The sequence below is a fragment of the Sminthopsis crassicaudata genome, chromosome 1 (genome assembly GCF_048593235.1).
Source record: "Sminthopsis crassicaudata isolate SCR6 chromosome 1, ASM4859323v1, whole genome shotgun sequence".
Taxonomy (NCBI): Eukaryota; Metazoa; Chordata; class Mammalia; order Dasyuromorphia; family Dasyuridae; genus Sminthopsis; species Sminthopsis crassicaudata.
This window is the reverse complement of record NC_133617.1, coordinates 684161869-684175973: the sequence shown is the minus strand read 5'-3', so window position 1 is coordinate 684175973 and position 14105 is coordinate 684161869. Positions and strand designations below refer to the sequence as shown.

The following is a 14105-nucleotide window of genomic DNA, read 5'->3' as shown; positions in this document are numbered from 1 at the left end:
GACAACATGGTTTTGAGTTCGTCCATCACGTTAGTTCCCCCTCCCAACTTATGTCCTTGGCAAATTGCATAAAGCATGCCCTTTTCCATGTCTTCATCCAGATCCGTGAAAACAAATGTTGAAAAAGTCATGGCCAGAAACTACTTAAATCAGAACTGAATCAAAGACTTCCCTTCTTTTAAGCTGTTTTTAAGAAGCTAAAATAACGCACCTTTTCCTTTTCTTGCCTTTTTTTCTTCACTTCTCTAGCACCTGAGTTTTGCATTAACATTGTGTCTTAACATCGCTAAGAGAGATTTCTCCAGGGTGCCAGGAATGGAATACAAGTCAGCAATTCCTGGGCAGGGTCAAAGAGTTTTTGATGAATTAAGAGACTACTTTTGTTTGCAATAAAGTTAATTTTTTATTTAGAAAGGAAGTTTGCAGGGGGTTCTTCTAGATGGATCATAGGACCCTCAAGGGCAAAAAGCAGTGCACTATCACTTCTCACGCTACTAATCCTTCCTTCAACTATTTTTAACATCAAAATCCATTTCAGTGTTTATCTTTCCCCTTATCTAAATTGAGACTTTTAAAAATACATATACAATAAATATTAATACTTTTAAAAATTATTAGAATGAAAATATTTCTTCAATATTTTGATAGGTTTATGTTTTTCCCCCAACAATATAGACACCAGTTTATCTATGTCTTCTCACCTTCTATAAATCTTGTCCATTTCTATAATAATAATAGCATTTATGTAGTGATTTAAGGTTTTTTAAAATTGTTTTGTTTTTAAAAGCAGAATTGAAAAAAAAGAACATAAAAGAAATACAAAACAAATAAAATAAAACAAAAGAGAACCTTGTCATGAGACCAGCAGAACATTAGGGAGGATTCAAAATATATAACAGTGAATTACCAAGTCAAAAAAGCATATATATTAGTAGAAGAGATTATATTCATGAGTGTCCATCTTTACTTCCTTGTAATTTTTTTTTTGTTCTCTGCTGTGTAACTTTTTTTACTTTATTCTTTTTTTCCCCTTTTCATCCCCCTCCTGCCCCAAGCAAGCTATAGTTAAGAAAGGATATATTTTACATATACACACACACACACACCCTGTTCCCACACACATACATACACATACATATCTCTGTCTTATCCTTGCTGACTCTTTGCTTTAATTCTGCTCCTTAGTTTGCTTTGTTATTACTTAATTTCTCCCCACCCATGGTGGACACCCATTGTCTTCTTCCTGTATCCTTTGCTTCCCCATCCACTCATCCTTTCCCCCTTAATTTTTTTTATAGCTTTTGGAGGGTGTTATACATTTCATGGTATGTAGGTAGTGTTCCCTATTGAGCCATTCTCTGATGTGAGTAGGTTTTCAGATCCACAAGCCTGCCTCTCATGTCTCTGTGTCTATTCTTCCTCTGCACCTCATTTGTATAGCATAATTAATAGTTTTACCTTAACTCTGCCCAATCTTTTGAGCTACCCTAATGCTGATATCAATCTTAACCATACAGTAAACAATCTGTCCATCCTTGAGAATGATCTTTGAAATAACTCTTCTATGTTAAATTTTTTATTTAGTTTGGGTTTGGTTCATAGTAAGTCCTGAAATTCTGCAAGTTTGTTGAATATCCATTGTTTCCTCATTCAATATTATGGATAATTTCGTTGGATATGATATTTTTGGCTGCAGGCCTAGGTCTTTTGATTGTCAGTAGACATGATTCCAGGACCTGCGATCTTTTATTGTGGCTGTTACTAAATCCTGTACAATTCTAATTTTAGCCTCAGCATATTTGAGTTTTTTTTTTTTCTTGTTTCTTGCACAATTTTCTTTTTGATCTGGAGGTTTCAAAATTTGGCAGTAATATTCCTATGTGCTTTCCCAAAAGGGTCTCAATAAAGTGGTGATAAGTGGATTTTTTTCTATTTCTGCTTTCCCCTCATGTTCTATCACTCTAGGACATTTTTCTTGGATTATTTCTTGCATTATTGTATCGAAGGGTTTTTTGGGGGTTTTTTGGTCACAACTTTTAGGGTAGTCCAATTGTTCTTGTATTTTCTTTTTCTTGATCTATTCTTTAGATCTGTTGTTTTTCTTATAAGATGTTTCACATTCTCTTCTATTTTTTCATTCTTTATAATGTTTCATTATTTCTTGGTCTCTTACAGCTTCATTGGTTTCCCCTTGCCTGGTTCTAATTTTCAAAAACTTATTTTCATCTTTGAGACTCTGTATCTTTTCTAGTTGGTTATTTTTTTTCCATAATCTTTTTTTCTTGGATTTTTTTTTAGTTTTTTCTCTTATTTGATTTTTAAATTCTTTTTTTTTTTTTTTTTTGAGTTCTATAAATTCTCTCTGGATAAGAAGCCATTTAGTGTTACTCTTTGGGATAGGAGAAGATTTTTTTTTTTCAAATTTCAGTGTCCTCCTCTGAAAAGGAACTCTGCTCTTCCCTGCTCCCATAGTAAGTTTCTGTATTTGGATTCTTTCTTCTTTTCCAATTCATTTTTTTTAATGAGAAGCATTAGTGTAAACACCATATTGGGGAGTGGAAGAATGGTATCTCTAGCTTCACTTCAGCTCTTCTCTCTGACCTGAAACCCCAATCAAAATATCCACCCTTCTACAAGTGCCCAGAGCCAGCAGCCTCTCTGTCCCACTGCTTCTGCACTCCCAGTACAATGGTTCCTTCCTGTCCAAGAGCTCTTCTCTGCAGCACAGCTGTTTCTGCCTTTCTGCTAAGATTCCCTCAGTCTTCCCAGACTCAAACATGGGAGTCACACAGCCCTGGAGGTGAATGTTTATGTGATTCCTGCTAAGGCTCCAGCCAAACCCAGCTAGCTACAGGGTCCCCACTTGGTGGTTCTGAGGAGCTACCCAGGAGAGTTTGTACTTCATACAGCTTGATTCCAGCCTGGGGTCTTTCTTTCTCCAGATCTTCTTGGGTTGTACCAGAAGGGCTCCTGTTTTGCTCCAAGTTTTCTTGACTTTTTTTCCAGTTTATATTCACCATGAGGCACAAATTTGTTATTTGAGGGGAAAAGGTGGAGAGCTTAAAATTTACTAACCTATTTCACCATTTCCCAGAATCCTCCCCCTGCTTTAAGGTTTTCAAAGTATTTTGCAAACATTTTCTCATTTTATCTTCATAGCAAACCTGAGAGTTAAAATTTGTTTACAGATCTGGCAGTAGCAGATTTGTAAATCTGCTTAATCTTTTTCATGTTTTGATCTTAATCCATGTTTTCCCAGTATCTATTTTTTATTACCTTTCTAGATACCCACTTTCACATTGATACCACTGACAATCAAAGCAAATATTGACAAGCTCTGAAGGATCTTGCCAATTTCTTCTTAGAATTAAATGTCAACTGTGGAAGGGAATTTGGACGTTATCTAGTCCAACTTTTGTTATTTAAGGAATATAAGATTATTTAATGCTCCCACAAGTGCTTCAACCCTCCTAGAATTTATTTATTTCATCCTCTGTAATCAATAATGGAGCATAAATGGAAATTATATTCATACAGTGTTTGCATTTTGCTTCTTTTTTACTCATTCTCTTCTTGAGTACTTCAAATGATCAATGATCCCAGAAATGTTTCTTGTAGACACATGAATGTAGACATCACAAATTTAGAGTTGAGCAGGACTTTAGAGACTATATTCCCATAGTCAACTTCCTTTTAAAGATGAGGAAGGAACCTGAGTTCAAGAAAAGTTAAATGGCTAAAGATCACAGAGATAGTAAGAACAATTTGAATCCAGTTCCTCTGACTCTATAACTTCAGTTCTCTTTCACCTGTAGTACTCTAAAGAAACCAGACCTTCTAGTCTCATTATCTTTCTGAGGAAAACATTTGAATGTCCCCACCTTTCAGATACAAGTTCTGTATATCTCCTAAAAATGTCAATATTAGTGTTTCTTTTTTCCATTAATGAATCAATCCCTTAATAATAACAAAGATATCACTTCTGGACAAAGTGCCAAGTTGTCACATTTCACTTGCCACCAATTTTGTTCTTGAGTTGTTTGGTCATGTACAACTCTTCATGATCCCATTTAAGGTTTTGTTGGCAAAGATATTGATGTGGTTTGTCATTTATTTCTCCTGCTCATTTGACAGGTGAGGAAACTGAGGCAAACAGGATGAAGTGACCTGACCAGGGCCATACACCTAGAAAGTGATTGAGGACAGATTTGAACTCAGGAGATGAGTCTTCCTGACTCTCCATGATATTGAATTCTTAGTATCCTCTGACCTTCCACAATTACTGCATAAGGAGAAGAGGTGCCAGACCCATGTATGCTTGCCTTTGTTTCACAAATTGTTTTTACCAAATCATCCATGACCTAGTGAGCAGCCGATTCTGAGTTGCAGACATCTATCTGATGCTTTTGAAAATTTTTGAATTCTGTTTAAGATCATAGTTTTAGGGTTGCAAGGAGCCTCAAAGGCCATCCTACCGAAACCCCTTATTTTATAGCTGAAGAAAAATTCAGTACCTTGCCCAGGTCACACAGTCAATAAAAATTAGAGGAAAGATTTGAATACAAATCTTAAGCCAGTGTTATTTACTCACTCTGCTTCTTTATTTATTTGATACAGCCAAAATAACCATTTATGATTTATTGATTTCGTCTATTCCTAGGTAAGCAGAAAATGTGTACAATGTATATACTGGGGAGGGAGGAAAAAAAGAGAAGGAGGAAGGAGAAGAAAGAAAAAGAATATATAAGGCATTCAGGGACTAGCAAGTCATCCAATTTGACTAAAACCTATCAGGAAATTTAGCTTAGCATACATAATGCATGGCACATAGTGGGTGCTAGTTGATAAAATGACGTTGGAGATGGTTAAACTGGGAAAATAGGTCAAGGCCAGATGGTGAAGAATTGTAAATGCTTTATTAAGGAAGTTGGACTTTATTGCCCAGATAATAGAAAGCTGTTGAAAATTTTGAGCAGGGAAGTGAAATGATTAGCTCTGTGGAAGATTAATGTTGACATATATAGGATGAGCTAGAGGAAGAAGTGTCTGGTGGATATGGCTAGTTAGGAGGCGTTGACAAGAATCTAGGGGAGAAGTAATGAGTCTGTCACTGGTGTGATCTCCAGGAGGATGGAAAAGAGGGAAGGACAGGAGAGGGACTGTGGCTAATTGGCTGCCAGCCCTGGAGAGAACTTAGGAGATGGAAGACTTCAGGGGCCATAATGAAATTTCAAGTCTGGATGATTGAGAAGATGACATGACAAAAGTATAGAACTCAAGGAAGAGGAGCTGATTTGATGGGTATGAGAGAAAAAAGAGTTGTTTTGCTCAAGGTTGAGTTTGGTTGAGGTTGAGTTTGAGGTGTTCATGGTGCATTCAACAACAAACTTTTATTAAACACTATATATGAGTGCCTGAGTATGTACATATAACATACAATAATAATACAATAATGATAATAATGATACAATAACAATAAACAATCCTTGGGCTCTGAGACTTTGTATTCTCCTGGACAGAAACATTATCAGAGATCCACCAATACAAAGTAACTTCAGGGGAAGAGGTGACTATGAACAGTTTGGGAGTTATCCACATGGAAATTTTCATTGGGAGTTCTAGGAGCAGATGAGCTTTGTAGCTACCATCAACATAGAAGAGAAGGCTGTGAATAGAGCATTCTATTTCCACTTATTTCCAAGAGACAAGGGGAGGAAAAGGAATCAGTCCATAAACATTTATTAAGCCTCTTTTGTGATACAAAAAAAAAGATGAAGAAGAAAAGTTAAAAAGCAGTCTCTGTTCTCAAGGAATTCAGTCCAGTGGTAGAGTTATTGTTCAATTATTCAGTGGTGTCTGACTCTTTGACTCTGTGGACCATATCATGCCATGGGGTTTTCTTGTCAAAGATACTGGAGTTTTTGCTATTTTCTTGTCCAGTGGATTACAGCAAACATTTAAATGACTTGCTTAGGGTCTGAAGTCAGATTTGAATTTAGGTCTTCCCATCCCTGCACCCAGCACTCTATTCATTGAGTCACCTAGCTACCTAGTTACAAACAACTCCATACACAAAAGTATATTCAAGATAAATTGGAGGTAGTCTGAAAGGGAAGACACTAAGACTGAAGATGATTGGGAAAAATTCTTGTAGAAGTTGAAATTTTAGCCAAGACTTACAGGAAGTCATGGAAAGCTAGGAGGGAGGCTGTTCTGGGCGTGAGACACAGCCAGTGAAAATGCTCAAGAATTGGAACATTGAGCATCTTGTATAACGAACAGCAAAGCAGGTGGTATCATTGAATCATGGAATAGGTAGGGGGAGTAAAGTGTGGGAAGACAAAAAAGGTATTAGGTTATGAAGGATTGTGAAAGCCAATCAGAACTTTGTGGTAAAAGGGAACCTCTGGAGTTTATTGAGCAGTGAGGTGTTATGGTCAGACTTGTGTTTTAGGAAAATCACCTCAACAGCTAAATGGGGATTGTTGTGAGAAGAGACTAACCAGCAGGCTAGAAATCAGGAAGGAAATGAAAGAATAACTGCCAAGAGGGAGGAGAACCAGAACATGTATTGGTAGACAGAGTATCTGTTCATCAGTACCAGATGTTACAGAAAAAAAGTTTCATTCCAAGAATAAAATGAAGAAGAAAAATACTTATTTAAAAAACACTTAACACAGTAACTGGCACATAGTAGGTGTTATATAAATGTGAGTTCTCTTTTCTATCCTTTCCCCCTTTAGACCTGATTAATCCATTGGTCAGCAGTGACTTTTAAAAATAGTTTCTATGTAGCAATAAGGTAGAGTGATTCAGTTGCAAAGGGATTAAAGGATTGAGTGGGTATTGATATGTTGAAGCAGCAAGTATGGTCTGCTATTGAGGAAGTATGGCAGTTAAAGAGAGAAAAAAATAGAACAAATATGAAGGAAAGTGTGTGTGTGTGTGTGTGTGTGTGTGTGTGTGTGTGTGTGTGTGTGTGTGTGTGTGTGTGTGTTTAAGCATAAGAGAGGATTGAATTTGTTTTTAGGAAAAGGTGAAGGAGCCAACAAAAAATTTGAAGTTGCAAGACATAATGGGAAAAATTGAAGGATCCAGGGCCAGAAGACATAAGGATCCTGGGCTCAAGAGTACATGTAAAGGAATTAACCTTGGAAGAGTTATGCGTTGACCTAATGATGGAAAGAATAGAGAGAAAAATTTTAAGTGAAAAGGAAAGAAATAAATTGAGACTTGTTCCTTTCATGGCAGGAATCCATTTCCTTCTCTCCCCGCTCTGCCTTTTAGAATCTCCACACTTATTCCAAAGCTCAGTTCAAGAACTCTATCCTACATGAGTGCTGTGATAAATGTTGGGAAATTAACAAGATTTGAAAAAAAGTTATTCTAAAATGGTATCTATAGCCAACTAAGATTAGTTGAAGTGGCCCTAGTCAACAGGGTTTTATGGGTTTTTTTTTTGGCAATACTACAATTTACTTGTAAGAAGTGAAAAGGGGGGACATGGAAGCTAAGATTGGGACGAACAAAAAATGCTGAGAATGGTATAAGTATCAAAATAATGAGTATCCAGACATGAATCAAGCTAAGTAAGAAGATAAATGGAGTAAAAATGAGATGAATGGTCATGATGAGAATGAAGATCCAGTTCCTTTTGTATATGATGATGATGATGATGATGATGATGATGAAAGGCATGTGTGCAAGTATGTATACATTCCCCATCCATTAGGAAACCATAACTACCTTTCTAGGGCTAATTCTGCTGCTGCTTAAAGACGTTTTTATGAAAAAGAAATGTGTAGAGGGCCATTTTAAAGTTTTGTTTAGGTATAACATATTAAACTCAAGTTAAAGTGTCCATTATTTTAGAGATATCTGTTACAAGAAACTATGTGCTATTCCTATAAGTGCCATTTAACTTACCATTCCCTATTGCCCTCAGAGGCCCATGCTCTGTCTTAAAAATTTCCTAGATATGCTTTCTAGTCATGGAGCAAGGTAATAAATACTCAAGCCATTATCTTTGAATAAAGTATGGCACCATAACTACATTCAAGATGGGTGGAAGAATATTTTTAAAATTCCTTTATAGGCTATCCTGATGACAGAGAAGTGACAGATAATGGAAATGATGATGGTAATGATAATAGTCACTTAGATAGTGTTTTAAAGTTAGCTAGATTTTATATGTGTGCACACACATTCCTACTTGTATCTCACAAGAGCAATGTCGCTATTGTTTTTATTATTTCTGTTTGACAGATAAGGAAGCTGAGACTGAGGTGAAGTTACCTGCAGTAACACGCACATACATTCCTACTTGCACCTCACAAGTAAAATCTTTAGTTTATTATTATTATTTCTATTTTACAGACAAGGAAACTGAGGCTGAGGTGAAGTTACTTATCCACAGTAACACATACATACATTCTTGTACTTCACATGTAAAGTCTCTACTTCATTATTATTTCCATTTGACAGATAAGGAGACTGAGGTTGAGGTGAAATTGCTTAATTATAGTAACACAGCTAGTAAATATAGAAGGTGACCTGAACTCAGGTCTTTGAGACTCTAAGGCTATCATCATCTCCAATATACCATCTCTCAGCTCATCCCAATTAAACACCTTGGCTGTCATGGTGCTATCTTAAACATGGCTCTGTGGGACAGTGGAAAAGAGCACTGATTCTGGAGTCCTAAGACTGAGGTCTAAACCCCATCCACTTATGACATTTATAAGCTTTGTGCCCTTAAATTACTTAAATCCCTCGGGCCCGAACTTCCTGCTTGTAAAATAAAGGATTAGACTAGACCACTTGTGAGATCCCCTTCAACTCTAAAGTTATGATCCTGTGAATCTAAGTCTCATTTTCTGAAAAGTCTATTAACATCTATTCTGGGAATTTGCTCCAAGGAACTTAGACTAGCAAAAGATGGTTCCTTAAACTTATGCAAGTATTGGTAGCATGCTAAACAAAGGCTGGGGGGAGCTTGGGCAAATTAATTCCTGAGTCTCAGTTTTCTCATCTTTAAAACAAAGGACTGTAGCATCATAGAAATCATATGCAAAAGTCTTGTGCATTTGTATAGGGCTTTATATTTTACAAGGCACACTCAATGATCAGTCTTTACTAACGAATAAACAGAAACCCAGGAGAAAAATTTAAATTATAGAATTTAGAACATCAGATCACAGGTATGGGGCTGGAGAAGAACTTTAGAGCCCATTCCACCCAACTCCCTTATTATAAGAAGGGTAAACAGAGGTATGGACAGGGGAAGTAACTTGCCTGAAGTCACCCAAACAATAAGAGGCAGAGCCAGGAAATGAACTCAGATTTCCTTTCCTCTAAATTCATTATGTTCTTCACTGTTGAAAGCTGTTTCTAGTTTAGACTAGAATGAGCTGGAATGTTCTCAGATTTTAATATTTTATCATCTTTACAGGTGAATCCAAAAGTACCTCAAAGGGGCCTAATCTACCTTGGTTTAATCCCAGGGAATTTAATACACTCCAGATTTGGGGGTTGCAGAGAATGTCCTTCACCTTCCAAGGACCTAGTTGTCATGATACCAACAAACAGGAGCTTTACCCAATGTAAGCCCAGTCTCCTACAGGCATTCTAGCCAGAATAAGCAGTGGTATTTGCAAGAGTGAATTCTGCCTTAGTGGTATAGGACTTCCTTCCAAACGCTGATCCATCTTATTTCCTATTCAAAACCAGGTCTAGACTAGTTGGAAGTTTTCATAGCAAATAAGTTAAATTTGTTTCCAATTTAATTTTCTTAGATTTGGGGAACATGAGCTCTGATGGAGTAGGGGTAGGCAGATTTAGGAAGAAAACTTCTAACTGTACTCATGCAACCAAGAGTCCTGCGATTTGTCATCTAAATTCTTCCACAAAACCAATTTTACTCAGTTGATCAGTATGAGAAGAGTATCTAGGGCTGAGTTGATGGTGATAGATTATGATTCCCAAAGTCTAGAATGATGCTTCAAATTGAACGGAAACCTAAGGGTTGAAAAGTGAGTAAATATATATTAATATTTGTGCAAAGGAAGTTCAGTTCATAAACATTTATCAACAGTATGCTGGTCTGACTTTTAAAAATTTTTATACTTGAATAATCCTTTACTTTTTTACAAAGCTTTTTCACATTGGATCCTCAAAAACAAATGAGGGGAGACTAAATCGTAGAATTTAGTGCTGAAGTCTCCTAGAAGAGAAGAAGGTTCCTAGAAGTCTTCTCATTCAATTTCATTATATAGATGAGAACATTAAGTTCCAAGGTGCTTAATCTTTCACAACTTGCCCCATCCTGAATGTCCATCTTTGTTACATGTTACTACTCTTTCTGTGTTCTATAATAAGCAGTCAAATTGGCCCTGCTGTTTCTCACACTCAACACTCAGCTTCCCAACTTAGCCCTGTCATACATGCCTAGAATGCGCTTCATCTCTGCCATACTACATCCTGGATTTCCTTCATGTCTCAGCTCAGATAGCACCTTGGGGAAAGCATGAGGCCATCCTGATCTCTCAGCTGCTAGTACCACACCTGCTTGGTATTTGTTTTGAATATACAGATATAGATGGGTAGATAGATAATGAGAAAGAGACAGACAGGCACATGTTATTCCTCCCACTAAAATGTAAACTCCTTGAAGACAGGGATCATTCCACATTTTTGTATCCCTAGTACTAAACACATAGGGGTATTTCAAAAAATGTTTACTAATTGATAGGTTATACACTTTGCCTTGAGACCACACAAGCAACAGAGACTGGATTCCAACTCCAGTCTCCCAGTTTCAAATCTAATGTTCTTCCCTCTATAACACATTTCTTTTCCCTTTACTTATCAATTAGTCCCGATTTTACAATTTAAGAAACTGAGGTCCAGAAAGATTGATTTGCCCAAGATTATAATTCCAGTCAATATTCAAACCCAGAATTGCTACCTCTTTACTACTCTGAACTGCTTCCCCTCCTTGTTTTCCAAAACAGATCATATCTCCTCTAGGGTTTTTTTTTAAAATTTTACCCAAAGCATCTAGCCCTTTAATAAAATAAGATCTATATTTTGATTTAAAATATGTTAATGGCGATATATATTTTTCTTCATTGCAGGTCCCATTGCTTGTTTGAATAGTGTATAAAGAACAGATAATTGCAAAAGCTAACTCTGTAACACACCCATAATCATCATTCAAGGACTTGGAGCGGCGAGGAACATCACAAGTCGGTATTACTTTCTTGTCTATAGGCCAAAATATATGTAGTTAATTTTCAGCATGTTCCTGTATAATGGTTCAAAGGGAAAAAATACTTTTTGCTGCCCAGCCTGTGTGCCAAGGAAATGTGTTCTGCCTCTGAATATTTAAGGTTGCCAATAAACTATTCTTGTTGGCAGGTTAATAAAAATATAAATATTGTGTAGCCCAGCACTACAGCACTAACACTTAATTATCCATTTGGACAAAATGGAAAGGAGGTCTTTGTCCTCCACTGATTACAGACTGCCGCCAAGCCTTTTTACCGTATACAGCTGTTCGAAAAACATCTACTCGTTTGAAATCTGCAAGCAGAAGATAAAGGGGTCAGTGACCAGTTAAATACAGTTGGAAAGTAATACAGGGCCTATATGTCTTGGAAGGAATTTTTAAAAGGGCGTTGTTAAGTTTTTGAAACTGAAATTGTCTGATTCTTGCCTCCGCATAGATTGGGGACATAATTCCATGTTTCATAGATCAGTATCTGACCCACTGTTTTTCTTTGTTTAATTATCACAGTCTCATGATATTTATCAAACTCTTTCATGTGCATAGGATCCATACTGTGAGGCACTGGAAAGATAGAACAGTTTCAGATCCTCAGAATGACCAGGGAGTAGTCTTTAGTGACCATAGAATAGATTGTCTCTGAAGCTTGTTACATGTGGGGATATGAAGTATAAGCTACGATTGCACTGCTGCCTACTGACCCCAAGGAACATGTGTACCCCCTTTTGATCTCTTTGCACTAAGAAGGGGGAAATCATGTGTTTACATGCCACAGAGATTGAATTGTTTTGGGAAATGATTTTGAGAATTGTGCTTAATGGTTCATGATCGGGGACTCAGGCTTGTCCCTTTCAGCCTGCACTCCAGGATTCCTGCCTTCCCTTTCATTGTACTATAAATTTTCTCGTAGCATCCTGTTTGGTGTCACCAGTATTTATAACAAAGTTTAACTACTCTCATAGTATTCTGTATATATCCTTAAAAGTATTTTGTTAAATTGAAATAACTTTAAAAGATAAATAGCAATTATAAGGATTTCTTTTCTTGTTATCTATATCATCTTTTAAAAAAAAAGGAAATAGAAAAATCTGTATTTTAATTTTTTTATGATCACATTAGCTCTGGACATCATCCAAAATGAAAACCTTGCTTTTCATTGCTTCAACTTAAACTAGAGCTACACATGTCACTAACTTTCCAAAATGAGGAGAGCATTCAGCCAATTGCTTTTATCTGCAACTGTCTGTATTATCTGACTGTTAGTGCCACAAATAAAACAAATTAAGTTGCTATAATTGTGTGAATTTCTATGACTCCATTTCTTATTTTGTTTGGGGGGTACAAATATCCCTAGAGCACATGTGTGGTCGCATCACTCTGTTGCTCAAAGAACTTCCTGTTGCCTCTAAGATAACTGGTTCCGTCACTTAACATTTAAAGCCCTTCACAGTCTGATCCAAACTAGCTTTCCAGACATATTCCTCCTTGTACAGTCCCCCCTAAAACAGCCCTAGAAAGGTCACTTTCTTGCTCTTCCTTATATTTAACAGTATGACATCTCCCATTTCTGTGCCTGAAATATACCCCCTCCTTCCCTATACCTCTTACCAACTAGTCTTTGAGGTTAAATTTTATATAAGAGGTATAGACAGACAGACAGACAGACAGATAGATAGATAATATGATCTTTCCATTTGTTAGCAACTTTCCCCTAAAAATTAACTTGTATTCATCCCCAGTCCCATGAGAATGTCAGCTCTTTGAGGATAAAGCTTTCATTTTTTTTGTTTTTATATTTAACTCATTTAGCACAATGTTTGGCACATAGTAAGTACTGATTAAATGCTTGATAAATTTAGAGTCATTTGTGCCATTACCATGGCACACTCCTTATTTCCCCTTTTCTGAGCTTTAGTTTCCACTTCTGAAAAAAGGGGTTGTGGACTTGGGTGATCTTTCCCCGCCCTGTATACTTTGAGTTATCATATAAGCTTTGCAGTCTAACTCTAGGGAACATAGAAAACCCAGAGAGCTGTTGATTCTGCCCACAACTAAAGATTTCCTTCCAATAAAGATTGAGCCAGAAATCCCCCATGTGTTACACTGTCAACACTGCTTGATGTTGTCCATACAGGAGAAGGTAGAGGCAACAAAGAATAGAGGTTATATTTTTCCTGGTGAATGCCTACTTGGTATTTCAGTTTTCTCAGGAAGAAAAGAGGAAAAAACATTGTAAATAAAACATCTTCAAAAAGTTTTCCTTGATTAAAAAAACCCAAATTTTCAAAACCTCTTTTTTAAACAAATCTGAGTTTGAAAATACAAAGACAAAAAACAAAACAAGATAGAATGTGCAATGAACTGTAGAACTTTATACAACCTATAAAGTACTATATAAATGCTAGCTTTTATTGTGAAACCAATATTTTTTCAAGTTGCTTTCATAAGTTTATTTCGTTGTTTGCAAAAATTAATATTAGCCCCATTTTCAAAAATGAGCAAACTGAAGTCCAAGAATGTTTTACATGATTTGTCCACGTAGTCCAAGCAGTAAGTTATGCATGGTTTTGGAACTCAAATCTCATGGTGTATAGGATGGTGAGCTTTCCACTCCCACCATTATGTTAAGAAGAATTAAAATTCCAAAGGAGGTGCCAGTTGGGTGTTCCTCTAAACTTAGAACATTAAAAGGTCTTCGCAGTCTTAATTTGTTTCTCAAGACTAACAGTTTAGAATATGTCATTCTTCTGAATGGATCAATATGTCCAAGATCTGTGGATTTTTCCAGTGTGGAACTCTATCAATAAAGATTGAAACC

At 36.5% G+C, this 14105-nt stretch overlaps 1 protein-coding gene across 12 annotated transcripts in view; it reads left to right on the top strand.

The window, feature by feature from the left end:
- Positions 1-12582, top strand: part of COBL (cordon-bleu WH2 repeat protein) — a 343248-nt gene extending 330666 nt beyond the window's left edge. For all 12 annotated transcript variants that reach the window (XM_074283615.1, XM_074283610.1, XM_074283605.1 and 9 more), the window contains one exon: positions 11136-12582. In XM_074283615.1, the coding sequence (XP_074139716.1) occupies positions 11136-11153 (18 nt within the window). In that variant the 3' untranslated portion in view covers positions 11154-12582. The remainder of the gene's footprint in view (positions 1-11135) is intronic.
- The last annotated feature ends 1523 nt before the right edge of the window (positions 12583-14105 follow it).